The sequence below is a fragment of the Pelophylax lessonae genome (assembly GCF_965119305.1).
Source record: "Pelophylax lessonae genome assembly, chromosome: 5".
NCBI lineage: Eukaryota > Metazoa > Chordata > Amphibia > Anura > Ranidae > Pelophylax > Pelophylax lessonae.
The window spans coordinates 147,663,504-147,687,960 of NC_138772.1; the positions used below are offsets into that span (position 1 = coordinate 147,663,504).

The 24,457-nt window shown below is 40.4% G+C and overlaps 1 protein-coding gene across 1 annotated transcript in view; it reads left to right on the forward strand.

The window, feature by feature from the left end:
* Positions 1–9,684, forward strand: part of RAB5A (RAB5A, member RAS oncogene family) — a 91,319-nt gene extending 81,635 nt beyond the window's left edge. The window contains exons 4-6 of the mRNA XM_082257326.1: positions 588–710; positions 5,355–5,448; positions 8,546–9,684. Of these exons, the coding sequence (XP_082113452.1) occupies positions 588–710; positions 5,355–5,448; positions 8,546–8,661 (333 nt within the window). The 3' untranslated portion in view covers positions 8,662–9,684. The remainder of the gene's footprint in view (positions 1–587; positions 711–5,354; positions 5,449–8,545) is intronic.
* Positions 9,685–24,457: the final 14,773 nt, after the last annotated feature.

Here is a 24,457-nt window from a genome sequence, read left to right on the forward strand (position 1 = left end):
CCTGGAAGGAGTTTCGGGGACGCTCTGTGCAAAACCATTGTACAGAGCAGGCAAGTATACCATATTTATTATGTAATAAAAACTGAGCCTTTTACAAATATTTGAAACTGTTAGAAATACATTTATTGATTTATTCATGAATACAGAGCAGCATTAATTTGTGTCTTTTCTATCTGTCTGGAGTTCAGCTTCAGAATTTTTTAAAGATATCTATCTAGAAGGGAATTTAGTATTTTCAGTCGCAGATTAGCGCCTTTTATTCATCCACACAAGTCTGTGTGAAAGCATGGGAGTTCTGCGTTACTGATAGAGTACCCATGTGAGAGCAGCACAGCCCCCCTCTTACAATGGGTACGGTCTGAACTCTCCACTATTCTTTTTTGAAGTATGACAACCAATCAGAATTTCTGACATATATGGTATGTGACATGGTAATGGCCACTGAATAGGTTCTTTTGTGTGGAGGCTGTGTGTAGATTAACAGTAGGTTAAATTTCATTCTGTTTGAATTTAAATTACCATATTTTAACCCTGCTGCCATACAGAAGCAAACCATAACCTAGACTTGTGAATTAAATATGTTTCAGGAATCGTTTGCAAGAGCGAAGAACTGGGTGAAAGAACTTCAGAGACAAGCAAGTCCCAATATTGTGATAGCTTTGTCAGGCAACAAAGCCGATCTTTCTTCCAAGCGAGCTGTGGACTTTCAGGTGAGCTTGGCCTTTCCTGTTTAATTCATAGAATCTATTTTATTCTTCTCACCTAGCTAATGATGCCTTTTATCATTCGTGCAATAGAATGTGTTTTGTATCTGAAAGTAAATGCAGTGTTTTTGTCTTGGGATACATCTGCATGCAATACAAAGCTATAATTATAAAGTATAATTGCTATTTCTGTCAATCCTGTCTGGTACTTGCCTAACATTTGTTTTCATTTCAAACCATTATAATTGCATTTTACTTCCTTTTATGTTGTGGTAAACCAGTGTCAATGGATGCTTGATTTTTATAGTGTGTGTGATCTGATGTTATCATTACCCGAATGAACACAATGTTTTAGTTCAATAGAAATTTTTACAGCACATTATCTTGATTACGGTTGTAAATGGCCTTTATCATTAGCGAACGTAAACTGAATTTATGCCAAGCAGGGGTGTCACTCCAGGTATACTGACAGTCAGGATCTTGATGCTGTATTCTCAATCTGTACAGAACTATTGATGAGAGGAGGCATTTTAGCAATTGGAAAACACTTTATTAATCAGGTGTTTCGTGAACAAAGCCCATTCTGGATCCTATCTCTGAGGTACATTTTACTCAACCAATTTGGCTTAAGCCTGGCACACACTATGAGTTTTTTTTCCGTTTAGTGGAAAAAACTCTCAGCTCCAGTTGGGCTGCTGTACTAACTATGCAAAGTAAGTACAGCGATGTCCCCTGCTGTAAATGGGTAAAGAGACCAATGCGCTACCAGAGGGATAGATGTAATCCAATTATAAGTAGAGAAATGATGATGGTAAGATAAAAAAGGGGGGGAGCTGCCAATTTAATCGATGTCACCACCGTGATAATGTATATATGGAGAAGAAAAGTATCTGTGCTAATTTCCAGTGAGTATAAATAAGTAAACACTAATAGTTCGCACCCTAAGTGCGAATCTTCAAAATAATCAATAAGATAAATCAGTGCACAATGTGGAACTAATCCTATTCCTACACAAAATTACTGCTGAAAAATGTGGGCAGATGTACAAACATAACAATAAATCGCATGCACAGCAGTGATGTGTTCACAATTGGAGCGTGTTAACGAAAATTAATATCCAATGTGAGTGATCACGTGCAAACCAGTGCAAAAAAACAACTATTTCAGTAATGAAAAGCACCATAAAGTGATGATGTGGTGCGAATCTTCAAATATAACAGAAATGGGATAATAATAATGCACAAATCTATTGTAGCTGAATAATACACAATAGAAAATATGACATGCACAGCAATAGTGTATGACGATATACCGTGCTACTAAAAAGATAATATAATCAATAAGTCCATTAAGTGAACTAGTGCAAAAGAAGGTAGTGGTTCAAAAGGAAACTCAGTGACTCTTGTGACGATTTTTTTACTTTTTTTTTTTTTTTTTTTCCCCTGCTGAGCTATTGTGTTCTGACAGGGGGACAGCTCCCCCCCCCCCCCCCTACCAGAACACTGAACAGCGCTCTCCTCTATTGGCTGAGAGCGCTGATCGGAATCCGAGGTCAGCTGTTGGTTTTCTAGCATGCTCGTCCCACAGAAGCTGGACAAACGGCCAGCTTCTGTTGGACCAGCTGCCATACACACGGGCCAAATGTCGGCCAGTTTTTATTGACCCTGCCCGATGTCTCCCAGCATTTGGCCTGTGTGTATGGGGCTTTTGCCTAGGTTTACACTAATGTGGTGCGGAAAACCTGGCGATCCATACATGTTTCCTGAACCGCATTCAAATCCGACTGCCCTTGCAATCTGCATTGGGTGTCAGGGCAATCTTAACACCCCAAACTCAGTTTGTAAGCACAATGCCTTTGGCCGCCTCGGATTGCAAGGTACAAAAGTACCTTGCAATCTGGTTGCAGTGTGGTTTCAAAATTGGTGCATGCATGGTGCAAAATGAATGGGCTGAAATCGGACCGTATGCGTCACGTGTAAATTGAACAGGAATGATATGCGGTTCCTGGGCAGTTCAGTGTGAACTGAGGCTTAATCCAGGTACTTATAAGATTGTAGAAATCTACGTTTACATTTTGTTTTTAGGTGATAGTCAAGGGGGATGCAACGGTTTACTTTCAAAGAGTTAGTTAGTTCACCTTTACAGAAAAAAAAACGAAACCGTGAACGAACACCCTTCACCCAATCATAATTGTGTTTGGCTGCCAAACACAGATGTGTATTATAGCCATTGGGCACAGTAGAATATTCATCACCTGGTGTTTGGGGGCTGTTCCTCTAGGTGTCACAACCACCTTTCATGTTTTACCTTAAACTTTTTTTTGTGTATGTGCCCTCATAAAGGTATTACTTATACACTGCTCAAAAAAATGAAAGGAACACTTTGAAAACACATCAGATCTCAATGGGGAAAAATGATCATGCCGGATATCTATACTTATATGGACTGGGTAATGTGTTAGGAAAGAAAGGATGCCACATTGTTTGATGGAAATTAAATTATTAACTGGGCTGAATTCAAAAGTCAATGTGAAAAAAATTATGCAGCAGGCTAGTCCATTTTGCTGTAATTTCATTGCAGCAACTCAAAATGGTCCTCTGTAGTTTGTATGGCCCCCACATACTTGTATACATGCTTCGGGGCATGCTCCTAATGAGGCGACAGATGGTGTCCTGGCGTATTTCCTCCAGAATCTGGACCAGGGCATCACTGAGCTTCTGAACTGGTGCAACCTGGCGAGATCAGAGATCGAAACATAATGTCCCAGAGGTGTTCTATTGGATTTAGGTCAGGCAAGCGTGGGGGGCCATTCAATGGTATAAATTCCTTTTATCCTCCAGGAACTGACTGCATACTCTCGCCAGGTTAAGCCGGGCATTGTCGTGTGCCAGGAGGAACCCAGGACACACTGCACCAGCGTAGGGTCGTACCATGGGTCCAAGAATTTCATCCGATACCTAATGACTGTCAGGGTGCCATTGTCTAGCCTGTAGAGGTCTGTGCGTCCCTCCATGAATGTGCCTCCCCAGATCATCACTGACCCACCACCAAACCGGTCATGCTGAACGATGTTACAGGCAGCATAACCTTCTCCAAATCTTCTCCAGACCCTTTCATGTCTGTAACATGTGCTCATTTAACCTGCTTGGCCTGAGGGATCTCGGACCCTCAGGCCACCCTCATGAAGATTGTTACTGATTGTTTGGTCAGAGACATTCACACCAGTGGCCTGCTTGAGGTAATTTTGTAGGGCTCTGGCAGTGCTCATCCTGTTCCTCCTTGCACAAAGAAGCAGATATCGGTCCTGCTGATGGGTTAAGGACCACCTAAGGCCCTGTCCAGCTCTCCTAGAGTAACTACCTGTCTCCTGGAATCTCTTCCATGCTCTTGAGACTGCTGGGAGACAGAGCAAACTTTCTGGCAATGGCATGTATTGATGTGCCATCCTGGAGAAGTTGGACTGCCTGTGCAATCTCTATAGGGTCCAGGTAGCGCTTCATGCTTCCAGTAGTGACACCGATCCTAGCCAAATGCAAAACTAGTGAAAAACAGCCAGAAAAAATGAGTAGGTAAAAAAGTCAGTGACCTCCACCTGTAAAACTATTCCTGTTCTTGAGGTCCTCGTTGTTGCCCATCTTGTGCACCTGATATTAAATTCAAAGCAGCTGAAACTGATTAACAACCCCCTCTGCTACTTCACTGACAAGATGGGGGACGTGGCATGGCAGTGAATGTAGACGGATGTGTGGTCTACTAGCTCCGCTGAACATCCTGTGCATTTATCCTATGGGCATCTACCCTATTCCTCTCCCTGCTGAGCGACTTGCATCAGGAGAAAGCTGTGTCCTAGGGCTATCTGGCACTACCTCTCTCCACCTCCAGCGACATGTCCAAACACAGATCTACCTCCCACTCGACCTTGGACAGCATGGGGCAAGATGGCGCCACCCCCCAATGGCTAGCCAAGGAAGTGTAAGGAGGCGGCTCAAAAGTTCTTTGCCAAGCCACCACCGTAGGAGGCTCCTTCACCACCCGATACTCCGAGAACATAGCGATAATCAATCTTAGGCCGATGACACGGTGCCGCTGGAAGACTCCTCTGCCTCCTTAACCTCGTGGGACACAGTGAGTACACCTCATACTAACATGGAAGCCATTCAGAACAAGCCCAGAACCTGGATGGATTGGAACCCACTCTGAGGGATATTTTAGTGGCTGTCAGTACCTGTAACTCCTCCATTACAGAGCTTACATCGTAGGTTAAGGGTATTAAAGTAAATTACTTTCATTCCAAGGCAAGACATGCAAAAACTTTGGGATCGCACAACAGCGCTGGAGGGGCGCCTGAGTATCCTAGCAGACGATTGGGTGCTATTGCAGCGTGATGTACATTATCGGCAATCCCTCACTGCTAAACATGCAGCTCGCCTTGATGGCCTGGAGAACAGGCTGTGGTGAAACAATGTTAGAGCAATAGGCATCCTAAATGCTTTTAGATGGGAATAAATTTATAAAATGGAAAAGATCTAGTTGGTGTGAAAGAGGTTTTACAGTTTTACTAATGATGGAAAAATCCTTTAAAATGAGCTGAGACTAAATCTCTATCCTTCTACTGAATGTTCAATGAACAAGCTTTGAATTATTTTACAGGAGGCTCAAGCTTATGCAGATGATAACAGCTTGTTGTTTATGGAGACTTCCGCCAAGACATCAGCAAACGTGAATGAAATATTTATGGCAATAGGTAAGTGCATCTGCCATACAGGAGAGGCAATATTGATTGCATAAATGTGTATTCGTAGTTGTATGACAATTCAATATGGAAAATGGTTTAAAGTGGTTGTAAACCGTTAGGGGTGCTCAACCTGTTTGAAGAGAGCGGGTGATGATTTAGTAAGTGGTCACAGTCCACAAGGAAATGGTTCAGAATTTAGAATTTTTTATTTTGAATAGCATAATGAAGATTTTAAACAACTATCAGGATAACATTTTCCATAGGACCAATCCCTGTTTGGATGTTTAATCCACTGTTTAATCACCATCACAAAAATCACCTTTTTTATTAATCCGATCACCATTAACGCTCCAAACCAGTGTTGCAGCCATCCCTTGAATTGCCAAAACATAGATTGTGGAGATTGAAAACAAAAAACAGACCAGGGAAGCACATGCCCGAACTTCTTTATTAAGCAAAGATAAAATTACACCTAATGCATGACAATTACCCCAAGCTCATCACCCAACTGTGATAACCCACCTCCAGAACCCCTGTATGAATGCCACTAGATATAATTCACTCGGCTCCTCTCCCCCTGTCTGTGTTTTGCTGGGATTATGGAGAACCAGCCATCATTCAGTAGAGCAGTGTGCATCTGAATGAGGCTGTGCAGGTTGCCATGGGTTTGAGGTCATGGACCCACAGGTTGAGCATTACCTGCCTTACATAATGCCTAGTAAAGTGAATAGCCTCAGGTGATACACAGAGATGAAGCAAATTCTCCTACATACAGTAGATTGCATTTGTTTATCTGCAGTCCTCGCTCCTCTACAGCCTTTTAAAACCCCCCTTTTTTATACAGCATATCTCTGCTCCCTGATAGCAGAGAGTGAAGAGAAGCACCCCCTCTAATAGGGATGCACCGATCGGATATCCGCCCCGATACGGGCAAAATAGCTGGATCGGGGATCGGTAAAATTAACAGATCCACGGGCCGATCCGGTTTTGCTCTTTATAGCTTGTGAGGCAGCAGAGAACAGCTGTCAAAGAAAAAAAAAGAGCCTCCTGCAAATGCCTTTCAACTCTCCCAGTTAATTAACCACTTAAGCCCCGGAGGATTTGGCTGCTAAAGGACCAGGGGTTTTTTTGCGATTTTTTTACTGCGTGACTTTAACGGACAATTGCGCGGTCGTGCGACGCTGTACCTAAACGAATTTGACGTCCTTTTTTTCCCACAAACAGAGCTTTCTTTTGGTGGTATTTGATCACCTGTGCGATTTTTTGATCACGCGCTATAAACAAAAAAAGAGCGTAAATTTTGCAAAAATAACAATATTTTTCACATTTTTCTATATGAAATTCCCCAAAAAAAAATGTAAAAATCAAAATTTTTTAACATTTCTCGGCCAATTTGTTTTATGCTACCTATGTTTGGTAAAAAAAATCGCAAAAAGCGTATTTTGATTGGTTTGCGCAAAAGTTATCGCGTTTACTAACAAAGGGAAAGATTTTTGTCATTTTTGGTGTTTTTTTTTTAACGCGTAATGGCGGCGATCTGCGATTTTTTTTTTTTCGGTACTGCGACATTGCGGCGGACAGATCGGACCCTTGACTGACATTTTTGACACTTTTGGGGGTACCAGTGACATTACTGCAGTAATCAGTGCTATACATATGCACTGTTACTGCAAAAATGACACTGGCAGGGAAGGGGTTAACTTTATTGGACAGGGAGGGGTTAAGTGTGTCCTAGGGGCGTGATTCTAACTGTGCAGGGACATTGCTATTGGTGTAAAAGCAAAGATCAACAGTTCTACATAGTAGAACGGTCAGATCTTCACTTTTACACAGGGAGAACTGACAGGCAGCTTGTTTACACAAGCCGCTCTGTCTTTCTCCCTTCACAGGAGCGATCGTAGTGTGACTGGCGGACATCGAGTCCGCCGGTCACACGCACTGACTTGTCTGTGAACGAGCCGCGGCGGGCGCGCGCCCGCCCGCAATAGGCTCGCAAGTCAGTGACAGGCGAGTGACGTATCGATACGTCACTCTGCCTGGCCGGGGCTGACCGCCGCAGTATATAGTCGTGCGGCGGTCGGCAACCGGTTAAACACAATGATTACAATGTATCTTTTCGTTCCGTCTGCCGGAGGAGGGAAGTTTAACCTCTTAAAGACTAAACCCATGACATTTTAGATTTTGAATGCACAATGTTATAAGGTATCTACCGATACCGATCCGGAAGTATTATTTTGTTATAAGCTCACAAAACAGTACTTCCGAATCGGACTCGGCATCGGCGATTTCACAAAGCAAAAGATCGGGATCGGGACCAAAAAAGTCGGATCGGTGCATCCCTACCCTCTAACAGGCTCATAGAAAAACACACAGAGCTGAGCCTCCCCGGACTGGTGAAGCGGCATGTCGGCATCTGACAGCAGATGATCATGGTACTCAAGTAAGGGGGGCAGGTGTAAGGTCATCTTACAGATTTTCTGTAAAGATGACCTTACACTTTAAACGTGCTCTTTCTAAATTTGTAATTTAGTAAGCACCATAATTTTGTCCAGACATTAATATTTATGGAAGAGGATAGAGGACATGCCCCCAAGCATCTCTAGTTTGGGCACCCGGCTGTGACCGCTTGTGGCTTCACAGCCAGGTGCACACTGCACATGCGCGAGTCACACTGCGCACCCTGAGTGGACGGGCAATCTTCTGGGACCTGTGACATGTCCCAGAAGATTGCAGAGGTGGAGTGGAGAACTTCCATTCAAGCCGCCTAGGCGGCCCAAGCAGAAGTGGGAGCAGGTACCTTGTCAAACCTAGGTACCCGCAAAAAAAATGACATGCCAAATGTGGCATGTCAGGAGGCCTTAAAGCACCTTTTTGCAGTGAGCCTCGCATGTTTTTGAAATGACTATTTTGGCGCACCAAACGCACGCGCAACTGCTACTTTTCATTTAGCGAATTTGTGAAGCGTAATTTGGCGTGTTTTATGCTCATTCCCGGAACGCAAAGGGGTGAATGAGGCCTAATACATATTTTCTTCATTTGTCTGGTGCCTAAATAAGTGTTTCCTGATATTTTCACCTCCCATCCCTTTTGTATCTCTCTATTACAGCCAAAAAGCTTCCCAAAACAGAGCCACAGACAAGCGGAGGCAACACGGCTAGAGGAAGAGGAGTAGACCTTACTGAAACTGCACAGCCTAGCAAAAGTCAATGCTGTAGTAACTAAGCCTTCATGTACTTTTAAAACTGTATTGATATTCTCTTGCTTCCTAATTGTTAAAATAACAATTGAGTGTTTAACCCTTTTTCAGCCTCAGTGCCGACCCTCCAGCGCAGTGTGCTGCAAGTCCCCTTGGTATTAATGACATTAACATGGCCCAGTGAGTCTTTAAACTTAGAGACATGCAGTGTGGTCTCACTCCTAATACGGAGTTCTTTAAGTGCTGAATCTGGTTTTTAACATGCATGCATTAATTTCTAAGAGCAGTTAAACAGTTTTGTGTAGTAAATACACTATTAATATTGAAATTGAATTTAAAGGAAAAAAAAAAAAAATACCGTTGCCCAATGTCGGACCTTGGAAATAACTAAAATAGCTTCTATCTGTGATGAATTGCAGATCCATCTGCTTAGTAAAATGATAATTATTAACAAACAATGGCAACCTTTTAATCATTTTGTTCGAAGTAAATGATTTTTAATAAAAGGTAAAGGTATGAAATGGTTTCTTCACAGTATTCATTGAATTTCACTTTCTCTATAAGTAAAGTGTACATTCCGCTTCTTAATATATAACAATCAGCCACTAATTGTTCTGCTTCTTACATAGGAAAATAGTAAACATATACTGTTTGCTTCCACCATTGTTTTTCATTAGATCTTTGGGGGATAGACTTGTTTTATTTTAAAAGCAAATCCTTAAAATCATGTTTGAATCCTGTGAGCTTTATTATTCAAAGTGATTCGAGATGTAATTTTTTTTTCTTCATGGAACACAGAACACTCTAGTATCCGTTAATTCTGCTTTTATGGGGTTTATTTTTGTCTTTGCCCAGTACAAATACAATGTTCTAACGATTATGTGTACTCCATTTAGTTCTCTTAAAATTGGATGGTAAAATTGTATTGTAAATAGGGTACTGGATTGTAGTCTTCATTTATGTTTAATATGTTCTGTTACTTGTAAGATTTGGTTAAAATTGTACAGTTACTAAAATGATCAAATAAAAAAGCTAATGTTTTTCCTCTATCTGGATCTGTTTTTATGTGACTTTTTCTGAAGATTAATGTAAACTGATTAACTTGTATCTGTAAAAAAAAAAAAAAAAAAAAAAAAACAAAATTAAAGGACAGTCATGCATAGTGTACACAGATTGATGAATTGGCCTTCATGTATACAGCATACTGTCCGCATGTGTACCTTTTTCTTTTAAAGTGTTCCTAAACCATTTTCCCATGTTATGGGCCTTTTCATTAATTTACATTTATCAAGTTTTTTTTTTTAATTTTTTTTAGACCTGGATGTGATAAATACATTGAAATTGAGTAATTGTCACAGCACTGAAAAATGGCCCACCAATGAAGGGGTATTACGGACTGGTACTCAGTGGTTAAAGCCAAACTGCTTCTAGTGTGTTCTCTTTAGAAAGCTCATGATGCTTTTTAATTCCTGTGCTATTGAAAATATTTTGTGTATTAAACAAATCTTAAACCTTAATTTAAAGAAACTCTATCACTCTGCCCATTAAAGGCAAAAGCTCATCCCAGCCCACTATGTCTAGATTGGGTGAAAGTTAAGGCAGGGTTGATGGGTCTTATTATCCTTACAGTCTGGTCCATAAATATTGGGACATCGGCACAATTCTAATCTTTCTGGCTCTATAATAGATTTGAAATGAAACAAACAAGATGTGCTTTAACTGAAGACTTTCAGCTTTAATTCCAGGGTATTTACATCCAAATCAGATGAAAGGTGTAGGAATTACAACAGTTTTTATATGTGCCTCCCACTTTTTAAGGGACCAAAAGTAATGGGACAATTGGCTGCTCAGCTGTTCCATGGCCAGGTGTGTGTTATTCCCTCATTATCCCATTTACATGGAGAAGATAAAAAGTCCAGAGTTAATTTCAAGTGTGCTTTTTGCATTTGGAATCTGTTGCTGTCAACTCACAATATGAGATCCAAAGAGCGGTCACTATCAGTGAAGCAAGCCATCATTACGCTGAAAAAACAAAACCCATCAGAGAGATAGCAAAAACATTAGGTATGGCCAAATCAACTGTTTGGAACATCCTTAAAAAATAAAGAACGCACCGGTGAGCTCAGCAACACCAGAAGACCACGGAAAACAACTGTGGTGGATGACCGAAGAATTCTTTCCCTGGTGAAGAAAACACCCTTCACAACAGTTGGCCAGATCAAGAACATTCTCCAGGAGGTAGGTGTATGTGTGTCAAAGTAAACAATCAAGAGAAGACTTCCCCAGAGTGAATACAGAGGGTTTACAACAAGATGTAAACCATTGGTGAGCCTCAAAAACAGGAAGGCCAGATTAGAGTTTGCCAAACAACATCTAAAAAAGCCTTCACAGTTCTGGAACAACATCCTATGGACAGATGAGACCAAGATCAACTTGTACCAGAGTGATGGGAAGAGAAGAGTATGGAGAAGCAAAGGAACTGCTCATGATCCAAAGCATACCATCTCATCAGTGAAGCATGGTGGTGGTAGTGTCATGGCGTGGGCATGTATGGCTGCCAATGGAACTGGTTCTCTTGTATTTATTGATGATGTGACTGCTGACAAAAGCAGCAGGATGAATTCTGAAGTGTTTCAGGGAATATTATCTGCTCATATTCAGCCAAATGCTTCAGAACTCATTGGACGGCGCTTCACAGTGCAGATGGACAATGACCCGAAGCATACTGCGAAAGCAACCAAAGAGTTTTTTAAGGGAAAGAAGTGGAATGTTATGCAATGGCCAAGTCAATCCCCTGACCTGAATCCGATTGAGCATGCATTTCACTTGCTGAAGACAAAACTGAAGGGAAAATGCCCCAAGAACAAGCAGGAACTGAGGACAGTTGCAGTAGAGGCCTGGCAGAGCATCATCGGGGATGAAACCCAGCGTCTGATGATGTCTATGCGTTCCAGACTTCAGGCTGTAATTGACTGCAAAGGATTTGCAACCAAGTATGAAAAAGTGAAAGTTTGATTTATGATTGTTAATCTGTCCCATTACTTTTGGTCCCTTAAAAAGTGGGAGGCACATATACAAACTGTTGTAATTCCTACACCGTTCGCCTGATTTGGATGTAAATACCCTCAAATTAAAGCTGAAAGTCTGCAGTTAAAGCACATCTTGTTTGTTTCATTTCAAATCCATTATGGTGGTGTATAGAGCCAAAAAGAGTAGAATTGTGTTGATGTCCCAATATGTATGGACCTGACTGTATGTGACAGAGTGTAGGCCTGGCCAGCGGCCACTAGGCCCAAGCACTACATCATGGTGGCGGCAGTCACATTCTACTTCTATGACCCAAAGCTGGACATAGATTGTTAGACAATCAAACAAAAAATCGTTTGAAAATAGAAACAATCTTTTAATAGTGGACTCAATTCACCCATCTAAATATTTTCATTCATTTTCAGCATTAATGTATCATTTGTTTGTTCAATCCTGGATAATCTTTTGACAGGCTTATAAACATAATTCTTTTAACTCCTTGACCTCCAAATATTTACCCCCCCCCCCCCCCCCGCATGGCCAGGCCACTTTTTGTGATAAGGCGCTGCGTTACTTTAACTGTCAATTGTGCGGTCATGCAACACTGTACCCAAATATAATTTGTCATTTTTTTTTATTTTTTCCTCCCACAAATAGAGCTTTCTTTTGATGGTATTTGATTACCACTGCATTTTTTTATTTTTTGCACTATAAACAAAAAAAGTCCAACAATTTTGAAAAACAAACTATTTTTTACTTTCTGCTATAAAATCTTTCCATTAAAAAATCAAATTTCTTCATAAATTTAGGCCAATATGTATTCTGCTCCATGTTTTTGATTAAAATGATATGATGATTTTACTTTCTGCTATAAAATCTATCCATTACAAAATCTAATTTCTTTATTAATTTAGGCCAATATGTATTCTGCTTCATGCTTTTGATTAAAATGAATGATATATACTGGAATTTATTTTTATTTTTTATATACTAGTAATGACTGCGATCAGAAACTGAGATATTGCGGCAGACAATTGGACACTAACACTTTTGACACTTTGCGGGAACCAGTGACACTAATACGTTGATCAGTGCTAAAAGTAGGCACTGTCACTGTACTAATGACACTTGCTGGGAAGGGGTTAAACATCTAGAGCGATCAAAGGGTTAACTGTGTGCCTAGCCAGTGTTAGTGGTTACTGTGTGCGCTGCTTCTACTAGGGGAAGAGATGGATTTTATTTTCTGCTTTGCAGGAACACAGAATCAACCCCCCCCCCCCCCCCCCCCCAGAATGGAACTCTGCTCTGTTCTGAGTCTCTGCCCAACGATCGACCAGCGGACATATTAAGTGCCCGGCACTCACAGATCAGCTTTTGCTGTGACAGTTCACAGCAAAAGTAGCCCGCCAGCGGCGCACGTGCTCTCCCTGCAAGTGAAAGTGCGGGATCACGTATATAAACGTGAACCAGCTCACAGCTGTTGCCCTGTCACAGTAAAACTGCTATAGGGTAGTCAGCAAGTAGTTTAATGCTTTTTGGGTTTTTTTCCCCATCAATTTCACTACTCACGCTTTGAAAATAGTTTGTTCGAAAAACATTTTCCAACATGCGTTTTTTTTTTTTTTTTTTTTTATCTGCCCGCATGAAGAATTGAATATCGTTAATTGAAGCACACTAACCATTAAAAAAAACAGAATGATTGTTTTGCTCAAATTTACGTTTGATATTTTACCCATCTATGGTAACTGTAAAGCACAGGGTAATTCACAACTGTGAATGGGCAAATGAAGTGTCTTTTTTTAAAAACCTATAAACTTAATAAAATAAATGACCTATGTATGACATTATAGTTTCACTTCTTATGGGTTACAATTGATCTATAAATTGTTAAACGCCGCAGGAGTATTGCTTTTGATACAAAAAATTATCTCAATGCAGCATAGTTACCTTTTCATTGCTATAAATCTTTCATTAGTTGCACTTCTCCATTTCATCCAACTGCAGGAGGATTTTACAAGGGAAGATATCGAAGAAGAGGTTTGTGTCATTGAGTAAAGACGTATGACCTACTTCCTCTAAAGTACAGTACATCTGAAAATAGAGCTTTGAGGCCAATTAGTAACTCTGACAAAGATGTAAAGTATGAGAACAAATGTTTGCTATAAATCTCCATCTTATCATACTTTGCCAGTGACTAGAATGATTAGAATTTAATAAAAATGATTTTACCTTGTCAATAGCACTGGTGCTATCAATTAGCAGACGGGTGGTACTTCACCAGCTAGATCCTCAATCACCACTAACAGCAGCACAGCATTGTAAATATTGTCCTCTTTGCTTACTCTGCTGGCCATTTTGAAAAGCATTTTTCCTTAAAGCATAAGCCCAAATGTAAGTGTTACAGTATAGGGCAGTGATGGCAAACCTTGGCACCCCAGATGTTTTGGAACTGCAGTGTAGCTGAGCATCATGGGAAATGTAGTTCCAAAACATCTGGGGTGCCAAGGTTCGCCATCACTGGTATAGGGCATTACAAGAGGCTGGTATCGGGACAAATTGAGGTATGCTAAATGTCAATGTCGAAGGGTGAACATCTGACTATCTCACTTTTTTGAGTGTGTTGGACATCCCGTTCCAAAATCATTGTTGTGAAGTTACTCCCCCATCACCCATTTTGTGGCTATAACAGCATCCATTCTACTGGGAAGGCTTTCAACAAGATTTCCGAGTCTATGTGGGAAATTGTTCCTATTCAGCCCACTATTCATTGGTAAGGTCAGGTACTGATGGATGCAGAGACATGGCTTACAGTCCTTATTCAAAAGATATTTCTTAGGGTTTGGGTCAGGGCTTTATGCAAGCCACCCAAATTATTTCACAGGCTCATCAGACCTTGCTTTTACAGAGTTGGCGTTTTGCACAGGGGCGGTGATGGAGGGTAGTAAAAGGCCACCTTAAAACTATTGCCACAAGGTTGGAATTGCATAATTATCTAAAAAAAAATGTGCTGTGCCATCAGTAGTAGCATTCAGTAAAAAAGTGGCTCACTCATTTGAGTGGATGTCTGCATACTTTTGGCAATATAGGCAGGTGTGACGGTCAGGGGTCCAGAAACATTTGGCAATATGGTATATGTTTACTATAGTTTAGTTTATACTAACTGTATTTAGGCTCCATGCACACTATAAACTAAAAACAAAAATGCCAGAAAAACACTGGATGAAAAACTTAGTGTTCTTGTGCCAGCTTTAAGCAGTAGTTAGGAGCATTTAGCGTTTTTTTTCTGATGGCAAATTGCTCCCAAAAACGCAGAAAATGTTTTTTTTTCTACTAAGACTAAAATAGTGTGCATGAACGCATAGGATAACACTATTTGCTCCTAGAAGCAGGAAGAAAAAGGCCCAAAAGTTGCTACTAGTAGCGTTTTTTTAACCACTTAAGCCCCGGGGGATTTTACCCCCTTCCTGACCAGGGCCTATTTTGCGATTCGGCACTGCGTGACTTTAACGGACAATTGCGCGGTCGTGCGACACTGTACCCAAATGAAATTGACGTCCTTTTTTTTCCTACAAACAGAGCTTTCTTTTGGTGGTATTTGATCACCTGTGCGATTTTTTTTTTTTTTTTTTTTGATCATGCGCTATAAACAAAAAAAGCGACAATTTTGCAAAAATAACAATATTTTTCACATTTTTTTATATGAAATCCCCCCCCCCCCCCCCAAAAAAATGTAAAAATCAACATTTTTTTAACATTTTAGGCCAATTTGTTTTCTGCTACATATGTTTGGTAAAAAAAAATCGCAAAAAGCGTATTTTGATTGGTTTGCGCAAAAGTTATTGCGTTTACTAACTAAGGGAAAGATTTTTGTCTTTTTTTTTTTTTTTTAAACGAGTAATTGCGGCGATCTGCGATTTTTTTTTTGCGGGACTGCGACATTGCGGCGGACAGATCGAACCCTTGACTGACATTTTTGACACTTTTGGGGGGTACCAGTGACATTACTAAAGTAATCAGCGCTATACATATGCACTGTTACTGTAAAAATGACACTGGCAGGGAAGGGGTTAACTTTATTTGAGAAGGAGGGGTTAAGTGTGTCCTTAGGCGTGCTTCTAACTGTGATTGGATGTGGCTGTGTGTGTGAGAGCAGGGATCAACGGTCCTACATAGCAGGACCGTATGATCTGTGCTGTCACACAGGGGAGAATGACAGGTGGCTTTGTTTGCACTAGCCGCCTGCCTTTCTCCCGCTGTACCGGAGGATCGCGAGTGAGCGGCGGACATCGGGTTCACCGCTCACTCACACGGGGGGGTCCGTGAGCGAGCTGGAACGCACCTGCTCCCTAGAGCCTCACAGGCTAGTGACATCACTTTGCCTGTGAGGGGCTGACTGCCGCCGTATATAGTCGTGCGGCAGTCGGCAAGTGGTTAAGCTAGTGTGCATGGAGCCTTAAAAATATGTACCTTTTTAATGAATGAACTGCCTTCACTGGTGTGTTTTCCCTGATGCAGTTTTCTTTGGTAACAGTTTACACGTATATATTTAACCATAAAGCCATGGTTGATGAGGGAACGCCACATAAGGTTGTTCCTTTCTGGTGGCCTTAAGTTCAAAGGGCAATGTGTTTGACTTGGTATTCCCTGCCTTCAAGGTGAGCATGTCAGATAGAAGGTTACAACATAAGGCAAGCCATTCATCATTCAACAGTGGGTTGAGTGGGGGAAAAAAAATGAAGTATTTTGGCAATTCGGATTAAAGCAGTAAATTGCTAGCTGAAAATGTTGAGTTGTAAACCTAGTGCATTTTACGGAGAATCAGTGGTGTTTATTTCATACATATAGTAAGTTCAGTAATATAAAAAATTTTATTTGAATTCCTGATTTTCAGACTTTTTGATTGACCTGGCCGAATTGGTGTGTTCAGTCATGGCAGCAAATGTCAAGTGTACAATGAGCTATGTGTGTGCAGCTTAGTGTACAGTGTGGACAGGCAGATAACTAATGCTGAAGAGACCTAGTATGTTTTTTCTGCAATAAAAACGTGGCCATTTTGCATTTTTTTTGTTACTCAATTTCCCCTTGAATATTTATTGTAGAATAAAGTTTGTATACAAAATTTTACAAATCATAAAGACACTTTATAACTAGATCAACTTCCTATAAAACAATAACTCTGCAATGCAAAGCACAGAAATATAAAATTTACTGTGCCACAGACTGCTTTATACATCACATTAGCTAAGTTTTGATGTGTCTAATTCAGTGTTAATTTTTACATCAAATTTTGATTTCGTTTTAGTCATAGCCTTTTGACTAAAATGCCGTTTTAGTTTTAATCATATTTTAGTCATCTGAATTGTGTTAGTTTTAGTTGACTAAAATCTCCAGTACATTTTAGTAGACTAAAATCGAATGGGTTTAGTTAAATTGTAATGCATTATTTAGGCATTTCTCTAGAATTGGCAAACTCATTATATACTCGTGGAGTAAAAATATCATTTCATTATTTATGGTATTAAGGTTTGAGCATGCACTACAGAGACAGATTTAGTGGCGGTTCACACTGCAGCGGCACGACTTTGGGGGCGACCTGTGAAGTCGCGTGCAGCGCGACTTCGGCACGACTTGCACGGACTTCATAAAATGAATGTCTATGCAAGTCGCTCCAGGTCGCCCCAAAGTAGTACAGGACCCTTTTTCTAAGTCGGAGCGACTTGTGTTGCTCCTATTAGAACCGTTCCTGTACTACACAATGGACCGCGACGGTCCACGACTTGTCAGGATTTCAAGTCGCCTGACAAGTCGTACTAGTGTGAACCCACACTTAGCCGTTGTGATATATAACGTTATTTATAAATAAAACCAACTTTCATGAACAAACAAAAATATTACTTTTTGATAAACATAAGCGCAACTTTAAAATATAAAAAAATCTGTAAACTCTATTGGCTGTAATGACATTGCACATATTACCTTAATATATTACGAACATTAAATATGTTTTTTTTTTTTTTTTCCTTTTTAGTAGATGCCCCCTACTTTATATATGGTACTGCAGTGTTAAAATTTAAATCAAAATTTGATTCGGTTTTAGTCATAATCTTTTCACTAAAATGCCATACTAGTTTTAGCCGTATCCTAGTCAACTAAAAAGTGTCAATTTAGGTGACAAAAATTTTACCAGTTAAACCATATTCAGTAGAGCGATAATTTATAGACAAACCTAAACAGAAATGGGCAAATAATCCTATCAGTTTTATATAATGGTATACCCTCGCGCTTATGGTAAGTTTTGTGTGTATGTTAATTAAATAATTTAAAGGTAATCAATGGCTGCTTGCTGCAAATTAAAGTGCTAGTGCCTTTAAAGTTATAGAAACCTAATATTGCAGCGCTGCTCTTAATAATCAAATTAATATCTCTGTGCAACCTAGTGCATAAATTGTGCAAAATAAGCCAAAGTTTGTGCAAATAAATAAATATCAATGTGCAAATATTGCAATGCAAAACAACAATGTGTTCAGTGCATTCATAAATTATAACAAATAGTCCATATAATAGTGTCCATCAGGTGCAGAAAAAGTGCTTCTGTGCTTCGCTGATACACACAAATTGGGGTGCTCCCCCTGTGGTTATCTACTTACCACAACTCATTGGTATATATGCATTCAATAGAAATCCTGTGTGGTAGTCACAGCCTCTTTCTGTTAGCCTGGGATCCATAATCAAATGGGAGAGATCCTGTATGTTAATTCTTCTTAAATTCTGAGTCACCTAGGTATCAGCAAGCAGGCTCATGACTGTACAGGGGGGGGGGGGGGGGGGGACATACAGGTCTTTCTAAAAAAATTAGCATATTGTGATAAAGTTCATTATTTTCTGTAATGTACTGATAAACATTAGACTTTCATATATTTTAGATTCATTACACACAACTGAAGTAGTGCAAGCCTTTTATTGTTTTAATATTGATGATTTTTGGCATACAGCTCATGAAGAACCAAAATTCCTATCTCAAAAAATTTGCATATCATGAAAAGGTTCTCTAAATGAGCTATTAATCTAATCATCTGAATCAACTAATTAACTCTAAACACCTGCAAAAGATTCCTAAGGCTTTTAAAAACTCCCAGCCTGGTTCATTACTCAAAACCGCAATCATGGGTAAGACTTCCGACCTGACTGCTGTCCAGAAGGCCATCATTGACACCCTCAAGCAAGAGGGTAAGACACAGAAAGAAATTTCTGAACGAATAGGCTGTTCCCAGAGTGCTGTATCAAGGCACCTTAGTGGGAAGTCTGTGGGAAGGAAAAAGTGTGGCAGAAAACTCTGCACAGCGAGAAGAGATGGCCGGACCCTGAGGAAGATTGTGGAGAAGGACCGATTCCAGACCTTGGGGGACCTGCGGAAGCAGTGGACTGACTCTGGAGTAGAAACCTCTAGAGCCACCGTGTTCAGGCGTGTGCAGGAAATGGGCTACAGGTGCCGCATTCCCCAGGTCAAGCCACTTTTGAACCAGAAACAGCGGCAGAAGCGCCTGACCTGGGCTACAGAGAAGCAGCACTGGACTGTTGCTCAGTGGTCCAAAGTACTTTTTTCAGATGAAAGCAAATTTTGCATGTCATTCGGAAATCAAGGTGCCAGAGTCTGGAGGAAGATTGGGGAGAGGGAAATGCCAAAATGCCTGAAGTCCAGTGTCAAGTACCCACAGTCAGTGATGGTCTGGGGTGCCATGTCAGCTGCTGGTGTTGGTCCACTGTGTTTTATTAAGGGCAGGGTCAATGCAGCTAGCTATCAGGAGATTTTGGAGCACTTCATGCTTCCATCTGCTGAAAAGCTTTATGGAGATGAAGATTTCATTTTTCAGCACGACCTGGCACCTGCTCACAGTGCCAAAACCACTGGTAAATGGTTTACTGACCATGGTATTACTGTGCTCAATTGGCCTGCCAACTCTCCTGACCTGAACCCCATAGAGAATCTGTGGGATGTTGTGAAGAGAAAGTTAAGAGACGCAAGACCCAACACTCTGGATGAGCTCAAGGCCGCTATCAAAGCATCCTGGGCCTCCATAACACCTCAGCAGTGCCACATGCTGATTGCCTCCATGCCACGCTGCATTGAAGCAGTCATTTCTGCAAAAGGATTCCCGACCAAGTATTGAGTGCATAACTGAACGTAATTATTTGAAGGTTGACTTTTTTTGTATTAAAAACACTTTTTTTTTATTGGTTGGATGAAATATGCTAATTTTTTGAGATAGGAATTTTGGTTTTTCATGAGCTGTATGCCAAAAATCATCAATATTAAAACAATAAAAGGCTTGCACTACTTCAGTTGTGTGTAATGAATCTAAAATATATGAAAGTCTAATGTTTATCAGTACATTACAGAAAATAATGAACTTTATCACAATATGCTAATTTTTTTAGAAGGACCTGTACATGCTCCAGCCGTCCTCCAGGTAGGTAGGTAGTGTCCGTTCCTTGATGGCCACTGAGTACCGGATCAGAAGTTCCCTGCTGATCACACCGACCTTCCCCTCATCCACTGAGTTACTGCTGCAGGCTAATCCCCCAGGGACAGAGTGGGAGTACTGCCCGCCTAACGGGGCATAAGGTATATTTTTTTCATGTGTAAGACCCAAGTGGCACTATTTTATCATTTACGTGAATGGGTGGGAAGCAGTAAAACCTCAGCTCAACCTCTTGTTTTTACTGCCTCCCCTCCCAAGCTACACCTACAGATGTAATCTTCAGGGCTGACAGCTTTATCCTTCATTGTCAATAAAGGGAATGTATTGGAAAAAAAGGTGATGTTTTTCAAATTTTCTAGGTAAATCTGAAATATTCCATATATACAGTATGATTGACATACAGTATTTATACATAGGCATACAGTATATATCTGACAGGGGTCATGCTATTTTCTCCTACAGCAGCAGCTCTGCTCACCCCTCCCCTACACTGTCCAGTCACAGAAGGCTTTGTATTTTGTGAATGGGTTCACATAATACAAAATGCTCTGTGATTGCACAGGAAGAGGGGAGGCCAGAGTGGCTGCATATGACACTGCAGGATCTGCGACTAGAAGGAACACCGGAAGTATAATGATGGCTTGCACTCAGTAAAAATGTAAATTAAAGCGTTAAGTCCATGAGGTGGCATGTGCCAGATTACCATTGGTAAAGTTTTGGATGGAATTCCATTCAGGTAGCAAGTCATGCACGAAATTTTAATTGTTTTTGAACAAAACTAGTTTACCAATTAATGGCAAGAAAAATGTGATGATGAACATTTTTCTTAATGAATATTCTTACTGTTTGGTCAGCTTGACACTGACAAAGGTGACGATGGCGGAGCACCACTGGCTGAAGTTTGAGGAACCTGGCAAACCTACAGTATAGGCATACAATAGATATAAAAAGTCTACACACCCCTGTTAAAATGTCAGGTTTCTGTGATGTTAAAAACTATATAAAAATAATTTAAGAACTTTTTCCACCTTTAATGTGACCTAAAAACGATACAACTCAATTGAATACAAACTGAAATCTTTTAGGTGGGAGGAATAAAAAAATTAAAAACCAAAATAATGTGGTTGCATACGTGTACACACCCTTTGGTAACTGGGGATGTTGCTGTGTTCAAAATTAAGCAATTACATTCAAACTTTTATTCAGTATACACCTGCCATCATTTAAAGTGCCTCTGAATAACCCCCCAAAAAGTTCAGCTGTTCTAGTAGGTCTTTCATGACCTTTTTTTAGTCTCATCCTTCAGCAAAAGCCATAGTCAGCAAAGAGCTTACTAAACATCAGAGGGATCTCATTGTTAAAATATATCAGTCAGGAGAAGGGTACAAAAGAATTTTCAAGGAATTAGATATACCATGGAACAAAGTGAAGACATCAAGTGGAGAAAATATGGCACAACAGTGACATTACTAAGAACTGGACGTCCCTCCAAAATTGATGAAAAGGCGAAAAGAAAAGACTAAAAGAAAACTGGTCAAAGAGGCCTACAGCAACATTCAAGGAGCTGCAGGAATATCTGGCAAGTACTGGCAATGTGACAACAATCTCCAGTATTCTTCATATGTCTGGGCTATGGGGTAGAGTGGTAAGACGGAAGCCTCTTCTTACCAAGAAAAACATCCAGGCCCGGCTAAATTTCGCAAAAATGTGTTATGATCTGATGAAACCAAGGTTTTTTGACCATAATTCCAAAAGATATGTTTGGCGCAAAAACAATACTGCACATCACCAATAGAACACTATACATATAGTGAAGCATGGTGGTGGCAGCATCATGCTTTGGGGTTGTTTTCCTTCAGCTGGACCAGTGCCCCTAGTCAAGGTAGAGGGAATTATGAACAGTTCCAAATACCAGTCAATATTGGCACAAAACCTTCAGGAATCTGCTAGAAAGCTGAACATAAAGTGGAACTTCATCTTTCAGCATGACAACGACCCAAAGCATACATCCAAATCAACAAAGGAATGGATCACCAGAAGAAGATTAAAGTTTTGGAATGGCTCAGCCAGAGCCCAGACCTGAATCCGATTGGAAATCTGTGGGGTGATCTGAAGAGGGCTGTGCATAGGAGAGATGCCCTCAATCTGACAGATTTGAAGTGGTTTTGCAAAGAAGAGTGGGCAAATATTGCCAAGTTAGGATGTGCCATTCTGATAGACTCATACCCAAAAAGACTAATAAAATCAAAAGGTGCTTCGACAAAGTATTCATTTAACCACTTGCCGACCACCGCCAGTACATATACGGCGGCAGGCAGCCCCTCCTGGGCAAAGTGACGTACCGGTACGTCACTCGCCCGTGAGCCAATAGAGGGCGAGCTCCCGCCCCCGCTCGTTCACAGGGAACCCAGCGCGAGTGACCGGCGGCTCCGATGTCCGCTGGCCACTCGCGATCTCCCGCTGGAGAGGGAGAAAGGCAGGCGATTAATGTAAACAAAGCCGTCTGTCATTCTCCCTGGTGTAACTGCAGAGATATACGATCCTGCTATGTAGGATCGTATGTCTCTGTGGTTACATCAAAAGCCACGCCCCTTGACAGAAGCACGCCCCTAGGGACACACTTAACCCTTTGATCACCAATAAAGTTAACCCCTTCCCTGCCAGTGTAATTTTTACAGTAACCGTGCATATGTATAGCACTGATTACTGTAGTAATGTCACTGGTACCCCCAAAAGTGTCAAAAATGTTAGTCAAGGGTCCGATCTGTCTGCTGCAATATCGTAGTCCCGCAAAAAAAATCGCAGATCGCCGCCATTACTAGTTTAAAAAAAACAATAAAAACTACATAAATCTTTCCCTTAGTAAACGCAATAACTTTTTGCGCAAACCAATCAAAATACGCTTATTGCAAAAATATGTAGCAGAAAACAAATTGGCCTACAATGTTAAAAAATTTAGATTTTTACATTTTTTTGGGGGGGGAATTTCATATAAAAAAAATTTGAAAAATATTGTTATTTTTTCAAAATTGACGCTCTTTTTTTGTTTATAGCGCAAAAAGTAAAAATGTTTGTGGAAAAAAAAATGACGTCAATTTCATTTGGGTACATTGTCGCACGACCGTGCAATTGTCCGTTAAACTCACGCAGTGCCGAATCGCAAAATAGGCCCTGATCTTTGAGCAGCCAAATCCTTCAGGGCTTAAGTGGTTAAGGGCGTGCACACATATGCAACCATATTATTTTAGTTTTTTATTTTTACTTCCCTCTACCTAAAAGATTTAAGTTTTTTTCTTCAACTGAGTTGGACAGTTTATAGGTCACATTTAAGGTGGAAAAAGTTCTGAAGTTATTTATCTTTGTCTCATTTTTTTACATCACAGAAACCTGACATTTTAACAGGGGAATGTAGACTTTTTATATCCAATGTAGTTTCTTGTTTTCCCATCCTCTTGTGAATGTAAGGAATGGTTCTTAATGTAAGCCAGCTTTCAGATTTCATATGCACATGCAAGAGGCCTTTTTAATGCTAATACACTTGGGTCACTGAGAATAATTGTGGATAACTATTATGAAAAAAAAACATTATTTCTGCTTTTCCCCCATCACTAAATGAAAATATTTCAGTGCACATAATTCTTCCGGTTAAATTAATAAATCATTTTAGGCCTTGCTCTAGGGATTGTTGGAAGCAAGAATTATATTATTTTTTCACATTTGAAGAAAGTGTTATCACATTAAGTGAGCTGTATGGTAACATGCTGTTTGAAAACCAAAGGCTAAATGTTGAATGCTTAGTCCACATTTTCCTTTAGGAGCCAATTTCCTTTATCTGTAGGTCATGTAATTGTAATTACTAAGAGAAAACCAGGCCCTTACAAGTCCTAAAATGTGTTTGGCCTTTCTGGAGCACTTATTTAAATAACTGACACTATCCATACTTCTATTCTTATTTTCATTTCATATCTCTATTGCTTTTCTGCTCGCAAGCTGTAACGGAAATTCTGCTTCCACCCACTCTCTTGACACCTGTAATTAATTGCCTTATTTGCCATTCTGTGATAACACATTATAATATAGGTAATATTCTAGAGTGTTATCACAGTGTAGCACTTAATAATGAGATACAAGTGACGGATGAGTATAGGGAATCCGGATACTAAAAATTCCCGGAAGGCTACAAGCCTGAACCTGAGCAAGCATTTATGCAGCTCATGTGGTTATATATGCAAGTTTAAGATTGTAACATTACGTGTGAGTGAATGGTGACATAATGATCATTTTGGAAGAATAACATTTGTGGGATCAAAAACAA